This window comes from Epinephelus fuscoguttatus, linkage group LG11 (genome assembly GCF_011397635.1).
Source record: "Epinephelus fuscoguttatus linkage group LG11, E.fuscoguttatus.final_Chr_v1".
Lineage (NCBI taxonomy): Eukaryota > Metazoa > Chordata > Actinopteri > Perciformes > Serranidae > Epinephelus > Epinephelus fuscoguttatus.
This window is the reverse complement of record NC_064762.1, coordinates 31,734,939-31,751,785: the sequence shown is the minus strand read 5'-3', so window position 1 is coordinate 31,751,785 and position 16,847 is coordinate 31,734,939. Positions and strand designations below refer to the sequence as shown.

The following is a 16,847-nucleotide window of genomic DNA, read 5'->3' as shown; positions in this document are numbered from 1 at the left end:
ATGTCTTTTGTGGCCTTACCCTGTGTTGATGTCCATCCATATCCAGGTCTCTGGAAAGTTCCAGCGTTTTCGTGGCTCCTGTTGTTGCTCCATGTGTGAACTGTCTGACTGGGATAAGAAAGCTATTCCAACCTCCTCTGCTTAGACGACAAGTGCCAGTTGTATAAGTGTCAAAATGTCACAATAGTCGAAACACTGACTTTGAAAAAGCAAGCATTTGATTAACATTGATTTAGTAAAACTTACCAAGTATAGGCTTCAGAGGACGACTCATCATGTTTAAACTGGCATCAGTCAGTGCCACAAGATCACATGTCTGCATAAAAAACAAATTTACTTCACAGTTGGCTAGAAATGGAAAAATATATAACTATATTAAAAACTGCTGCACTTAATGGCCTGACAGTTTTTAAGAATTCTGCATCTATGTAAACACAATAGAGATGAGTGCATTTGTCAATAACATTTGTTCCTAGTCTTAGAAGGACCATAAGGCATTTTCGGACTGGAGGAATTTTTTTCATAGTCCTAAGAACCCCTTTTGTTGTGTCCACACTGCAAGAACTAGGAATAATCAGAGTTCAGAGAGGGTCATTTCAATTGACATTTTTAGCTCCTATTTCAGAGTATGAATGAAATGAGTCTCCTCCTAATGGTGGCTGGGCTCAGCCTTAGAGAAAAGGAAAGGTGCTCGGACATCTGGAGAGCCAGTTGAGGTAGTTCAGGCACGTCCAACTGGGGGCAGACTAGAGGGATTATATATCTCGCCTGGCCTGGGAACCCCTCCCCTAGGAGGAGCTGGAAAGCATTGGTTGGGAGAGCGGCTTCTGGAGTACTTGGCTCAGCTTGGTGCCCCGGCGACCTCAGATATGTGGTTGAAAATAGATGGATGGGTGGATATTTCAGGGTAGGTACTCTACCAGAACAAGGGGAACCATGGGTGACATAGTGATTGGTCAAACATAGCCCATGCAACAGTGGCATCCAGTATTTAAAAAAAACATGTTAACCATGCAGACAATAGACAACACAATACACAAACAAAAGCTTGTGACAACACAAAACTTGGTAGAAAACATGCACAATTAGACCGACAGTGAAGTTCAGACTTTAACTGAGCTTATATGCCGCAGTGGAAATACAACGTGACTTTGACTTGTCAAAGCTAAAGTGATGTTGTGATACCACCACCAGCCAGATTACAGTACGTCACTTCAGAATCCCCATCAGTGGTGCGAATGCAAATGGACAAAAAGCCCTTGAAGGTATGTAGTTCTTGGGGGAGCTCCCCAGAACGGTTTGGTCTAAAAATGCCTATACTGAGGTAGCTTTAAAACTGTTGTTGGCAGACTAGTTGAAGGGATGGCAGACACAGAGCTATTTAGTTAACTGAGGTGGAAACATAATGTCTATTAACACTTAATGCCCAAAATGACATATTTTTACTTACAAGTGACAAAGCCCTATTCAGTGGATGCAGGACTTATGATTCTTGTCATATCAATGTCACTTTTTTTCCAAGCATAAACACATCTTTCCCTAACTGTAAGCAGGTCATGTGCCTTAACCTAACTAAATGTGAACCACAGAGGTGTCAGATGAGAATTTTTGTTATTTTTGTTATAATTGTTAATTAGATAATTTATACACTGCTAATTTCAAGTGAACATGATTAACAATAACAAAACAAAACAAAAAATAAAGCATAATAAGTGAGACAGAGGCATGATCAAGCACAACTGGATACTGTACTTCCTGAATAAAACAGGGCGTAAATATAATACTGATAGAACAAACACATGTCATGTGTCTCTGGGGAGGCTAACCTTGAAGATGGAGTATGGATCTCCCATTGTCATCATGTCAGAGTAGGCGTCAGCTTTGGAAACGCTGTACTCCTTCAGCTCCTTCAGCACCTGTGAAAGCAACACCGACATCCTAAGAGCTGCTACTGTTGCAGCCCACAAAGAGTAACAAAACAGACCCACACACAAAAAGAGCACTTATTGTTTAAAACCTGTTTGACGGAGCTGCCATAAAAACAGTTCATGGTGCCTCAGTTCATGTTAAACTGATACTGGGGCAGGGGGGTGGCAGATTGAGTTTCATAGGAAAAATACGGGCAGACATATAGCTGAAAAACTGTTGGAAAAGTATTAAACCAGAGAGGACCCTGGGGTGTTATGGAAGCTTCTTGCATTCATAGATTACTGGAAGGACTTGTAAAGAACAAAGCAGGTTATATGGCAATCAACTGTCGTCACAAAACAAGAAACACGTGACTCGAAGCTGTAAGATTTATCCCCTTGACCGAGGGTCAGACTGAAGCCACAACAAACTGCTTCACATATTTTTTATAGGGTTAAATAGGGTTTTGAAAATTAAAAAATGGCCTTGTGGTTTTGGATGATGTAATATATATTTAGCATTGGGTTTATAATGATGGGCCCAGCCTTAGCAACCGTTGTATACATTACTGAAGTCTTTACTGGCTAAGACATTTCCAAAGTTTCAAAGGTCTAACCAATGAAATAACTTTTTTGAAAGATGCTTGTAGTTACTTTTGTCACAATACTGTAATTTCTAACTTTGATGCAATATCTTGAAAAAGATTCATATTCAATATCATTTTCAAGAGTGTACATTTATTAAAAGATAAATACTGTTTAACAAGGCTATAAAATGACGATAACGTTTCCTTTTTTTGTCAGTATCAGAGAACAGCACAATGACTGTAGTAAACAATGACAATAAGAGAGAGTGAGAAGGTGCAGAAAATGAGTATTGGAACCGTTTCCAATCTTCAGAATCAATAAGTCAGTATTTTACTATATGACACCTTAGTACTGAATTTAAGGTAACTGTATATTCATTTGACTACAGGCATGTATACTGGTTGTTTTTTTGAGTCAGAATACGATAAAACAGTAAAACTCGAGATATAAACAAGGCACGAGGAGCGACTTGTTCTCACCATCTCCTTGGTGATGTCATTGTATGATCCCTTCCACTTTGTCGCTTTGTCGACCACCAGGATCCCGACCAGAGAGGCGGGCTCTTCCACCGTGATCCTCAGTGTGACCTCACCACCTGGCATCATCTTAGTGTCGCTCCACCTCAGAGACACCTGCCAGTCATATATCATCATTACATTACACAGAATGGTACACCATTTTAGACCACTGTACACCAGCAGACATTACATCTGGCAAATCTGTGGTGAAACAAATAAGTCTCGACAGTCATGAAAATGCACAACCACACAATTTTTTTAATCTCAATTAACATCTGAACTAGGGACCTCATCCATGAACACTACCTTTAAATAAAATTTCTAGCCAACAACAGACAGATTCTGATGGCATTTGTGATCAATTTCGCTAGATGAGATTTTTTCTGACTTTGTGACAGTTAGTAATTTAGTCCTGCTCTGTCGCGGGGACTACCCTGATTGAGGAGAAAAGTCAAACTTAACCCCCAAATGAACCTTTTTCCAAACATTTCACAAGCTTGTGAATGGCTTACAGTTTAGGCAAATCAACTAGATTACTTTTTTTTTTCCTTCTTCTTCTTCTACTAGATTACTGTCAGGCTAGTGAGCATTTGCTAACTTGAACTCTACTTTTCTGTTCACTGGTTTTACCATCTTTATAACATATCATACTCACAATACTCACAACTAAATTATAATTTTGCCTTTTCTTAATTGAACGAAAATTGAAAACAAATGAGAGAATAAATCACCTGGTTTTGTAAAATTTGGCTGATGGGTAGGTGCATTATGTCACTGACAATCTCTCCACTGGGATGCACACAGTAGACGATAATGCAGGCCAGAGGAGCCCAGGAGATTTCTGGGACCAGAGTTAGAACACCAGAGCCTTTCCCAGCAGAAACCACCTGACCTCTGGACTTTACCTTCACACAGAAAAACAGACATGTCCTTAATTCTTAATTCAGTTCTGCTAAAAAATACTTTCACAAAGTGCTGCACAAGATGTAAAACAGACAGTGTAAAAACACAAAAATTAAAAATGAAAAATAAACAAAATAAAAGATGTCAGAATATGGCATCAGGGAAACATCATACAAATCTAGTCTAGATAATGTGAAAAATTCAAGTTTATTGCACAGTTGCACTTAATGTAAGTCACTCTAAATAAAGTCTCAGAAGATTGAATAAAGCGTAAATTAATTAAATGCAATATATGAATTCAATGAAGCACCTTCTTACAGTGTCATAATATCATACTTACTATGTAGTGAATCTCTGCCATTTCAAAATTCCTTTCAACATGCAACAGTAGGGGTGAACCAGTCTAAAGGAAGAGGAGATTTTGACATGACATGTTGAATGACTTTAAGTACATCATTGAAGTAAATACACATCCCATTTTTACCACTGTTGACCAACAGTATTTCCACAATACTAACAGATAGGGCTGGGGCGATTCATCAATGTTATCAACATCACTGATTCTGGAAATACATTGATTTACAAAACATGCAATGGTGCGTTGCAATTAAGTAACATCCAGGCCACACTGCCTGTGTGAGCAGTGTGTGACGGCTACCTTGCTGAACTGATGCTGCTTGCGCATGTGCAGTGTTCATACAGACAGCACTGCTGCTACGACACTGCGCTGGCTGCTGTTCTAACTTCTGTATTTACACAATTAAAAGCTGGTACTAACTCATATGGAGCACAACAAGCCACTGCATTGTCAAACACACTGAGGCAGTGTGGCCCAGGTGAGCTGTGCCCAGATAAAGCATGGATTCCTCTGGAGAACAAGTAGCAGCTACAAAATCTAGCCCCAAAATTGAAAATGACCTCTCACAGGAGTACAACTGCTATGCACATAAACTTGAAGCAAAACCATACCAGAGCGCTTTGTTGTGACGACTAATTGATAAAGTAATCATTAGATTAATCAGTGAAAAAAAAAATTGATTGGTGTAGCCCTACCACCAGATAAAACCATGTATCACAGATGAAGCTATACTGTACTGTATTCTTCAAATTTACCTCTGCAGGTGTGGAAGGTTTTTGGATCTGCAGGTAGGAGTGACTGGGGGATGTGTAGCTTCTGTAGAGTTGTAGAGTTCCATGGCTGTCCTCAAAATAAGCCTGAAAATAAACAACAGACGATAAATATGTGAAGAGGCATTTTTGTGGACGTGGTAAGTACATCTTTGTATAAAACATCTTTTTCTCTTCCAGCTTCAAAGGTACCATAATGTTCTAACACAATTACAATATCCATTGGAGCATCCTAATTATGAGTCCTGCATTCAGCATTGCTGAATATCTTGACATGTTATCGGCATCTCTAGATCCATACCATACCACTGACAGGGATGTGTATCATGTTATTTGGGTATGCATGTGAATGTGAATCCCCGTATGTGATAATCAAAAATGGGACCAGTTCATACATAAAATGCTCCATAGTGCTAGTAGAGTTTAAAAACTCCATAGAGAACTTGCAGATGTGTGAAGCACATTTAGTTGACTTGAAAATGGGTTACAATAAGCAGAGGATTGGAAATCAGTTGATATCATAAAGCTTATCCCAGTCAATCAGAAGATGGTTTAATTGCCTCCAGCTGGTGCTGGAAATCTTTTAACATGGCTTTTTGTTTCCCTTCTTTGCAGATGATACGCCACTTTATATTTCAATTAATACCATCATAAAAACGACCGCTATGCTCAAATTCCACACTAAATATTAGTAGTTAAGTAGTCCGTATGTTGCAGTGTTAATGGTGGCGTATTGCACAAGATATTAATGTACTCTGCTGTTTTTTTTTTTATAAGAAATAATACAGAAAATGTACAGACAACTCCCCATTAAAAATTGTTTACCATAGTTTAACTAAAGTAACTATGCCATGTGGTATGAACACAATTTATTTACTTCCAATTGTAAATTAGAGGTTACAAATATTATCAGTGTTTCCTGAGGGAGGTAAATGAGGTACAATACATTGGCATGGACGATATTGGGTTCTACTAGCTTTGCTAGACCTGCTGGGAGAGCTTCTATTTTAATTCTCTGGGGCCATTACACTTCGCAAGTTAGCATGCTAAACAAGCAAGTAGTTGATTAGCTAATGCTAAACTGGCATTGAAATAGTTTAAATAATTTGTTTCCCAGGCTAAACAGATATCCCTTAGCTAAGCTGAGTACCTGAGTTACACTTAAATCACTAGTGAGGGTTCTGCTGTAGTCAATTTAAGCAAGGTAAGTGCAAAAAGATTGAGAGACTTTGCTGGGTCTTTTTTAGCCCTAGGGGAAGACAGGTCTTCCCTTGTCTACAACAGTCTCATGGCCTTGACAGGTGTATCGAGCGTACTGACTGAAAGGGATTTTTTTTTCATTTAAGTTGAGTTGTATGTTTACCTTTCACATTTTCGAATTTTCAGCTGTGCCCTGATGAAAAACTCTGGTTATTTAAGCAATTTCATCTGCTGCACTAAAATCCAAAATTCTCTCACTTTTTTCCAGCTGTGAGATATTTCTCTGTTTCTGTTTTGGCATTGCACACTTAGCAGTGTCTGTCAAAATCACACTGAAAATTATTTTATCCTTTCTGTGTCTTTGTCATTTTACACTCATTGCATTGACTTGACTATTCAGTCAGGTTAACAGAAAGATTGAGGTTGATAAAAAGATCATCTTACATCAATTGTGAGTACTTCCGTTTCATCCATGACCTTGATGTTGAGGGGTATAACTCCATCTGCAGGTACAGGAAACTCCATTTCTTTAGACTGCATCTCCTCTTGATGGGGACGCACTGTCCCTGAAGGGCCAGACATGTTTGATTGAAGCACCATTTCTTCTTTCTTGTAAGTTTCCCAAATCAGTGGCCTTTGCTTTCGCTGCATCACTGACACTGTAACAGTCTTTTGCTGATCCTCAAGTGACAGTGGCTGATTGTTGTATGTAGATATTTTCAACTACAAAACCAAGAAAAGTATTTACAGTATGCTTCTTTTATATAAAGAAATAGAGCAATGTAAAATCAATTGCATGCGGCAGTAAATGTGCAATATGAGGCCACTGTCTGTGGATAGCAGTAAAATGAGTTAAATGATTCTGAATGTGAAACTAATACTTGTTGTACTTTTTAATGAGAACTTTTGAAAGTGTTGCACATTATAGCACTTTACGTAAAAATACCAGTTTTTATAATTGTAAGAAATGTATGTTTGATTTTATAGAAGAGGGTGCACATTCATCAGCACAACAAAGTAATTTATCCTTAAAAAAATTACAAATTATAATAATAATAATTATTAAACTTATAAAAAAATTGCTTTCCTTACCCAAGCACTGAAGTTCATAGAGGGCTTTAATATTTGGGAGTAGCCATCAAAGGAAATTTTATATCTGTACTTTTCCAAATACACCTTTGCCGTACTGTTATATGTGAGACCTGAAACATGAGAAGCATCACTTATATCTGGTTAATAAACAAATTCCACTGTAGTATACAGCAACTCATTAATGCTTCATTTAATTAAAACCTCTTTAGCATCCTGTAAAATTCATCTAAATTCACCTAAAACGCTAGCCTGAGTGTCAGACTGAAGCTCCCAGAACCTTCAGTCTGACATGGCTTCCATTGAAGGCAATTTACAAGGGGGAGGGAATTTGATTTTTCCCTAACCAATCAGTAGAGATAAACGACTCACCCAGAATCTGACATCATTAGTATCCATGCATCGGGGGTGCCGAAAACAAGCGAGCATTGCCCGTTTAAAATGCCTCCATCGTCATGCACGCCCAGCTGCATCGCCGTTAAATCCAGTTTAGCAGCTTCCTTAATTTGGTCCTCCATTAACACGAGTAGTGGCGAAATACCTCGATAGCATCGTTAATGTGGTCTGTAGGATCTGCAGCAGTTGCCATTGATTGCTATCCTCACCAGTTTCCCACCGGCGTACAGCTTGATATCAGCGTGGCGCTAATTGGCTAATCGCTAGACCCACCCCCACCCCCGGCGTTCATTGGTCCGTCCATCGCTTGGACGAGATAAATCACAAATTCATTGCAGTATGCCAGACCAGAGATGCAAGCCTACTCAGTTGAGTGGCCGGGGTCTATGGTCTGGAACCAGGCTACTAAAACGCCTATCCAAGGCATACCCAAAGTAAACTGAAAGCTGTTCTTGTTCCATTTTAGTACATGTAAGGTCTCATTTGAAAGGTAACACTTCAGTTTTTTCCCAAACAGTCAGGATTACTTTAAGTTCTTCTGTCACTGAGTTTCAACATTCTGAAATAAAAGTTTTATGTTTTTTTTAATTGTATTTTCACCTAAATATTTTCTTGGAAAACCAGATGCTGCAGATGACTAAAACTGGGAGGTATTAACTAGAATAGGACATAATAGGACCATAGCATGAAGCCTCACCTTGTCCAACTTCAAAGTAGATACAATATCACAGAAAATAAACATTTTACATATGTTTTTCTCAAGTTTTATTGAGGCACTTTTCAATGTACTGAATGTGAGATTATAAGTGAAAAACAAATCAACACAGACAAAAATATGGATTTAGGAGCTTACTGTATTTAAAAACACTTATAGAAAACCTAAATTGATAAGAACAAAGTTTTGTGTTCCCTTAAGACAACAGAGGAGCAATTTCTGTAATTTTCATGTAAGGAGTTCAGACCTCCTTTGGAGCGCCGGAGTGCCATTGACTACAAGACCCATAAGCCATCAGGCAAATCGCTGGCTCTTTGATTGGCTAGATCTCTGAAAATGTTAGGAACGCAAGTTCTCGCAACACAGTCACTTGCTGGGCCCCAACAACAGCACTGGAAGCTCCTATTGGCTGGAGTGAGGTGTCTATGGAAAGGTCAGGAGTACGCTGCCATTTTGATATTCAGGCAGTTGGTTGTTTACATTCAGAATGGCAGAAATTATGGATAATATGTGGAAAAATATAAATGTTTGATATGATGCAACAGTAGTTTGTTGATATCTGATGTGATAATGTATTTGGACTACATATTTCACTGAATTTAGATTGACTGGAACCCTGGGAATGTGTAAGCAGCTTTTCTGTCTGGATAATATTGATGTTTCAGGGGAGTAATAACGATTTGTTTTTTGTCTGACAGAAGTATTTATTGAACCTGCTGTGGTGGATGTATCTTGAAATGGTTAGCATTAATGGAACCGCAAGGAGCATAGCTTTCAAATGATAACTTGTATGAGTAAACCACTGAAACAACAACAAATACAGCTGTTATTTTACATATGATAATAATCACCTTAGGGGGGCCTGCAGCTGGGCTATCAAATTTCTAACAGGTAGCTATTAGTCTATTGTACATTAATTTACTTTGAGGCTAATTACCTTGCAAACTGTCAGTTAGCATCAGTTAACAAGCTAACTAGCTTGGTTGCTAACACGACAATAAGACATTATTATTGTACCCTCGACTCCTGTCTCACAACTTTGTGTAAACCAGTAATCTGGGGAGCAGTTTGTTACACAGCTAATAAGCTTTGTCTTCCACTCTGGACTCCAAACTCATTTCCTCAAAGGTAAGCATTGTAAAGATGGCTTGCTATCAGTCAATGGTTCAGATTCACGCTTCAAAATTCACTTGTCATAAGTTTAAATTTGCATGGATTTACAGTTAGACCTAGGAGTTAATCTACTGAAGTAAAAGTAGTACAATTTAAATACATTTAAGCTAAAATATACTGGAAGCAACCTGTAAAATATTCACTTTGTAGAATGTAAACTCTCCATAAATTCCCAGAAACAACACAAGAGGACATGACCACCGTCACTTATCAATATAAGTCTCATGAATAAGTGTAGCCAAGAGGTAAAAACTACTTACCTGTGAGGTATTCAGTCACATGAGCCACAATAATTAGACACTCTTCACCCATGTATTCGTCATAGGCCATCTCTAGAGCCCTTTTGTGCATTGTGTGATAGTCATGGTCAGGAATGTCAAACATGAAGTCTGTGGTGCCATCAATCTAAATTAAAGCAATGGTGATGTCATGAAGGATATTCACTTGTCTTCAGTTAATCTATTGATTATACAGTATTTGTTAGTTTCTTGATTAGCAAACAAAAAGTCAGTAATAATGATAAATGTCCATTTCAATTTACCAGGTGTCAAGGGGATGTCTTCTAAATTCTTACTGTCTGACAATCCCAAAAACTTCCAAGTATTTTAACAAAACAAACTAGTCATTCCTCAAATAACCAGCAAAGGTTTGTTCTTTAACTTAATAAATTACTTAAATGATCTACCCTTTTTCTTAGCACTGGATGCACTACAAATTTGGACAAAAATCTTAAGTAACATTTACACAGGTAGTAGGGCAGGCATTATGATAATTATACCACACATTTAACACAATATAAATGCAGTTGTCATTACATAAGGAAACTGTGACTTTTCATTTTTCACAGTATGCTTTCAAATCACATATAGGAGCTTTAGATAAAATGACACACCTCTCTATCTTCATCATAAGCCTCTTCATGAGAGTTAAGGAGGAATGTTATGTTCACATGTCCATGAACAGGCTTGCCATACGTGTACCTGAGGATGAAAACACAAACGTAAATATGAGTAATGAAACAACGTTATATAGGCCTATGTTACACAAAAAAAGGTTCTCACTTTGCTGTAATGGAGCCCCACAGAGTGTCCTCATGATAAATGACATCCGGAGCTTCTATCACAACTTCAAACTTTGGCAGCACTGCAACAAAACACACAATGATAATGGGTTTCATGGTTGACAAAATATAATATCAAAATGTGTTTTGCAAAAACGCTATAGGTCAAGAGAAACTGTACGTACCATAATGAGCCACATTGAAACACTTCTCACTTGAAACACTCTGTAAAGCAAACACTTTTGAGTTAGGTAACAACATGACATTTGCTCTGGTGCAACCAGCAGGACAGACTTTACATTTTTATCCCATTAGTGGAAAGAAAAATAAATGTGTCTTTCTTTTATTAATCTATCTCATCTGTAGAGATGAGAAAGATTAATGTAGAGATTCTTGTTGAAGGAGCTCTATACATGATCAAAGCCTATCTATGATTCAGAGTCTGATTCATGCTGACTGCACAGGGTTCTCAACACGGAGATGACTGAGCAGGCAGCTAGCAGCGAACAGTGTACACTCAGGGATGTATAAATAGAGCTGGATACACCGCTGGAGACTGAGCTGGATGCATAGACCACTTATTACATTAACTCACAAGACTTTCTGTGTTGGCCTACAGCCTCTTGTTTTTTTGTTTCCTATGAAAGTTCCTCAGTGGTGCATGAAGCCAAACAAAATCAACTTCCCAAGTATAAAACTACCTGAATTTTCTTCATCTAAGGGCCCATTTGAGCAGGCGTACTAGAGACTTCCGCCAGCCAAGCTGGCTAACTTCTGGTTTAGCGCTCCGCTAACTTGATTGCGTATAAAATGATTTAATCTTGCAATTTGTTATTGGACTGAATGAATCAAATCCTGACAGTGAAAGGAATCATTAAGCATGGGTTGTGACGATGGAAAAAAAAATGTACAGACATCTCTTTCACAATTTTAGTCTATGGGAAAAACTGCTTTTGGGTCCTCTTTTGCTTGTGCAGTGTCTCACAGTGCAGTCACAGAAATACATGTTGTTGTTTGCCATCTTACAGGATCGTTCAGTGACTTTTAAGGTACACTTTGTGGACTAGGTGGAGTGTAGCAGACTTACACCAACTGTTGAGACGATGGTCCATTTACCCAGGGGCGGGTTTTTGGACAGGCGAAACTCTTTGGACACAACCCCACGGACGCTGTCCAAAGACAGCCACTGTCTAAGCAGGTTTCCCCTCGGGTCCTGGATCATGTACAACATGGAAAGAGAGAAATTAAATTATGCTATATAATGATGGACAGAGCTAAAGTCAAGCAACCAACACAAATTAAAAAAAAAAAAAAAAAAAAAAAATCAGCATATGTATGGTCATGTTGAGTAGGAAGAAGTTTTGTCAGTACGTATCAATAAAGCAACAAAATCATAAACATAATCAAGATGTTTGATTATTTATATGCTGCAATTTAAAGAAGCAGTATATCTACACAGTGTATTTGGAGAGTTCAATAATGTATACTGTATATTGAGGTCACACTCACTCTGATGATAATGTCCACAAGACTCTCAGAGGGTTTCCCGTCAGGGTGAATGGACACCACTCTGATCTTCACCTGCTGCCCAGGCAGGTAGTTCAGTTTGTCTGTCTGAATGAAGGTGGAGAAGCCTTTGGGGTCGAAGTGCAGCCTTGTTGAGTTGGAGAAAACCTGGACACTACCTATGTGACCTTTGACCTCCAGCACATATGGGTACCGGTAGCTGGTTTTGCTCTCATGGATCTGCAGGGGTTCAAAATTAAGGGGTTACCTACCATTACCTTACCTGATGTCTTTTATGGGGAAACAAAAAAACAAGCAAGACCCACTGCTCATTCAAGTACATCCTGATACAAAACACACATGGCGCATAATAACTTCAGTGAGAATGATGTCCATGACTTTTGGGTGTGTAGGCTCTCTAATTATGTATGCTCAGTCATATGCTTTAACAGTTGTACAACAAACACTTGCAAAATTATTTAATTTATAAATATATTCATATTCATGGCATAATTCAAATGGGATCAAAAATTATTTGTCTCTTGCTGTTAAGTAAGTATATTTTTCAGCAATAACTGGTGGTCCGCTGGAAGGGGAGGGACTTCGCCTCTCTATACACCAAAAGACAAGTATTGTATTCAAATCCAAGAAACCTAAAACCTAAATTGACCTTTTTAGGAATCTGTTTTTGAGGCTGCTCTAACCTGATATAAAAGCCAAGAGGCTTTAAGTTTGGATCTGCTCAACATCTGTCCGAATTTTACTTCATCATATCTGTTTCTGTTCAAAAGTATCAGTTTACACTTCAAGAAAAATCCTCTCCTCTCTGCTTTGAAAACAGGAAATCAGTGTTTGTTTATGTTTCATTAAGAAAAAAAAAATTCACCACTGCTCGAAGACATTTACCAGCAGTGTCCAAAGGCAAAGTTTTCAAATTCTCTACAGAGCTGATCATAGGGTGAAGTAAACAGTTGCTGGAGGCAATTACAAATTACTTTAGAAAGGTTTTCATCTGTTAAATATCCTGCCTCAGTACATATCTCTGGTGCACCTAAATATGAGGGATCCTAGACAAAAAATAAATGTGTCTGTAAACAAGACAGAGACTCTACAGCCATGCTAGCAATCTATTGGCTATTGTCTGATGATGATACACCTCTGGGAGCAACAGCAAATATTTCAGAAGATCCGGTGCAGCAAGACCTATGCTGTGTCTCAAATCGCGTACTTCTGTACTTACACTTAATATTTTGAGTGCATAAATGCGTTCACACTGAGAAGTATGGAAAAATGCAGTGCACTATGAGTACCCAGATGGTGCACTCAAAATGGTCAAGAAGTGTCGAACTATGGACACTTCTCGCCCTCAATGGTTGCCATCTGGGCTACGTAGCCAAAGGGGATCGGACCACTTTTCAAACTGGAAATGGCAGCCAAGGACTGTGCGACCGTGAACGTCGCTGCATTGTACAAATACATGTGTTTTCTGCACTAAGCACCACTATACTGTTGTCAGGTATAAGCCAGCAGTTTATGTTTATTGGGTTAATTTAGCAGTCTGTAATGATTTGGTACCGTGAACAATAACACGAATGCTAATGCTAGTTTGCTAACTAGCTAATCTGTGGTCATCATTTCCGGTGAGTGCCCAACAGCCATGTTTGGCTTGAGACAACACTACCCTGTCGAAATTTGCGCTCTACGCCAATAAGTAGTGCACATAGTATACTACATGGAAGTGTACTAACGGAAATATGTGATTTGAGACACACCACCAGTCTTCCTCTTCCGTTTGCTGGTTATTGTTTACAGTTAAATTCGCAACTTGAGACAGACAACATTTCCACTAATCTCTATAAACAGATATCTGCATATAAGAGCAGATAAATTAGGAAAAAAATCTATCGGAAAGCTAAATGGCACTCAGACAATAGCTGATGGGTGCTGAGATTGCATTTTGGCAAATGCATTCTGCCTCTTTTGCTGCAGGCAATCAAAGCCCACTCAGAAATAACTAGTAAATACTACCTGGCCTGCAAACGATTCCACTACCAAAACTATGTGTCATCGCCTACACATTCCTCATACATTTGCAGGTATCTATTTATAGAGATTAGCATGCTAGCAGCTCTGTGATGCTGTTTATAGAAACAGTGGTGCTTTGAGTTAAATGCTAACATCTGCATACTAACATGTACATGACTATACTGATGTTTGGCAGGTTCACCATGCTCACCATCTTAGTGTAGCTTGTTAGCATGCTAACATTCAATAATTAGCAGTAAACAAAAAGCAAAGCTGAGACTGATGTGAATGCCATTAGTTTACTTGGTCATAAATCAAAATATTGGACAATGTAAAACTTTGACCTGATAATGGCAGTAAATGAAAAGACACAGGATAACCGAAGTTATTAGGGTTCATCTGCTGCGGACCATCAACATTTGTACAAAATTTCATGGCAATCTGTCTAATAGTTTTTGAGATATTTCACTCTGGACCAAAGTGGAGGACTGACCAACAATGCCATAAAGCCACACTGCTAGAGAGGTTGAAAACCTACAAGCTTAGAATAAAGATATGTCATACTTACAGGTGGCAAAGTCAGCAGCTTGGTTGAACCTTAAAAAACAGAATTTGACAGTTACGTTATTTTCTTGTACTGCAAAGTTATTTAAATCAGAAGACTTTTGTTGATGAAACACAATAGGTTTAACCTCCTTCAACTGTAGCATAGTCTGAGGCCACATTCTGGTCGTCATGAACGATGTGAGCAGACACAGTGACCTCAGAGGAGATCAGGATGGTGACAGACACTGATGTCGGGACTCCAGGACGGAGGGTTCTGGGGGCCAGCAGCAGGTAGGAGGGCCGAGGGCCGGGGCTGAAAAACCAAACAAATCAGGAACAAGCAACTATGAGATTCTTGCTGCAGAGCGCACTTTAAAAAAAAATCAGAAGAAGACAGGCAGGCCAGAGCAGACCACTTGCGGGCCAGGCCACTGGGGAACTCCCCGGTCCTCCTGTGGGCCAGCCCGGGCTGTACAGCACTAACAAGTAGTGTGTATGTGTATCAAGCCTGATATCTTCTTCCTCTGTGTCATAGAGCTCCATTGTTGTCCAAAAACTATTAAAACACAGTGAACACACACACTGTAGTTTATTTTGACTCAAATAGGCTACTCTCTAACAAATGCCCTTTTTTCTCCTTTTTGTTTGAAAACCTACAGTAAAAAGCAAAGTAAAATCATGTTGAGCCCAAAGACGATAATGATAAACACATCCTAACAATCTTAACCAAAAATCCTCAATAAAGGCTCCATGCACAAAGGTCCAGTCTAAATGTTAAAGATCCTGGTGCATGTCAGATGCTGCGTAACTGTGCCAAACCTCTCTGAAATACTAATGATTTTTAAAACAAATTATAAAATAATACATGTTTAATCATAAAAATTACATCAGACTTGTTATGATAGGTTAAATTTAGTGTGGTAAGTGCCCAGTTTTGAGAGCCTGAGCACCAAAAGGTGTCATATACATTCTCTTTTAGTTCATATTTAACACTAAAATCAGTGTTTAGGCTACTTGTGACTTTTTATAGTTTAGCAATATGACAAATTCAATTCAGTTTATTTACAGCCCAATATCACAAATCCCAGTTTACCTCAGATGGCTTTACAAAATACAAGAAATTCTGTATTTTGTCAAATGATATTATTAAATGTAATGATTTAAATAAACAAATGCCAGAGTTCTGACAGGAAAGAACCCTCACATAAACCCTTAAATTGTACAGAACACTCTCCCAGGCTTTACCTGTGCCTGTCTGTGTTTACCTGTTTGTGGTGGTCTGGGCGGCAGTGAGAACGATGAGGCCAAAGAATCCCAACGCCTGGAGACGCTCCATTTGCATGAGTGAACCTCTCTCCACGGGGCTTCACTCAGTGCTGGGAACAGGTGATGTCAGGGGCAGCCTTCATACCTTCAGACTGTGACCCCACCTCCTCCTCCTCCACCTCCTCATACAGTATCACCTGATGAACTGAAACAGTGTCAGCTTACCTGAATTCCCCCAGGGAGGCTTTATTGAGGAGCTCAGACTGGGTGTTTCCACCCTGAGAAGATTTTGCCTGTTCACACAGAGAAAATGTACCTGTGATATTATTAAAAGATGTATAATAACTATGTCCCTATTGGGCATCAGTCCAGTCTCACTGTTGATGTAAGGACTATTATCCGTCTGCATTATGGAGCTGGAAAAGGTCAAGCCTCATAAAAGGGCCTCCCAGGACTCTAAATCCCAAGGGCTTGAAATCTCAGTGTCAGTGTGACTATGACTTTTCACTGAAAAACAAAGAGGAGAGTTCCTGTGAACTCAGTTAGCTGTTTAGGGTGGGTAACAAAGACACTGATATGATTTTATTTAGTCATGCCAGCAACTACAGAATGGACTGCCATTAAATTTTGGGCAGACTTTGATGTTGCCCGGAGGATGAACCCTACTGACCTTAGTAATCCCCTGACTTTGCTCTAGTGCCACCAAGTGGTTGACATATGTGGTTATTGAAATACCTCATCAACTGTGATGGATCTGTGGCATAAGATAGTTATGATGGGCCCCAGCATGCTATTGCGGCCCTACACAGTAACAGACACAAAAATCA

The 16,847-nt window shown here is 39.0% G+C and overlaps 1 protein-coding gene across 1 annotated transcript in view; it reads right to left on the bottom strand.

Moving 5' to 3' along the window:
• The window catches only part of cd109 (CD109 molecule), a 37,638-nt gene extending 21,542 nt beyond the window's left edge, over nt 1-16,096 (bottom strand). The window contains exons 1-18 of the mRNA XM_049590993.1: nt 16,020-16,096; nt 14,901-15,067; nt 14,777-14,805; nt 12,187-12,423; nt 11,765-11,890; nt 10,863-10,902; nt 10,679-10,760; nt 10,510-10,597; nt 9,878-10,022; nt 7,337-7,446; nt 6,689-6,967; nt 5,030-5,131; nt 4,257-4,319; nt 3,745-3,918; nt 2,975-3,127; nt 1,827-1,916; nt 247-316; nt 20-137 (exon numbers count right to left, since the gene is read on the bottom strand). Of these exons, the coding sequence (XP_049446950.1) occupies nt 20-137; nt 247-316; nt 1,827-1,916; nt 2,975-3,127; nt 3,745-3,918; nt 4,257-4,319; nt 5,030-5,131; nt 6,689-6,967; nt 7,337-7,446; nt 9,878-10,022; nt 10,510-10,597; nt 10,679-10,760; nt 10,863-10,902; nt 11,765-11,890; nt 12,187-12,423; nt 14,777-14,805; nt 14,901-15,067; nt 16,020-16,096 (2,150 nt within the window). The remainder of the gene's footprint in view (nt 1-19; nt 138-246; nt 317-1,826; nt 1,917-2,974; nt 3,128-3,744; nt 3,919-4,256; nt 4,320-5,029; nt 5,132-6,688; nt 6,968-7,336; nt 7,447-9,877; nt 10,023-10,509; nt 10,598-10,678; nt 10,761-10,862; nt 10,903-11,764; nt 11,891-12,186; nt 12,424-14,776; nt 14,806-14,900; nt 15,068-16,019) is intronic.
• Nucleotides 16,097-16,847: the final 751 nt, after the last annotated feature.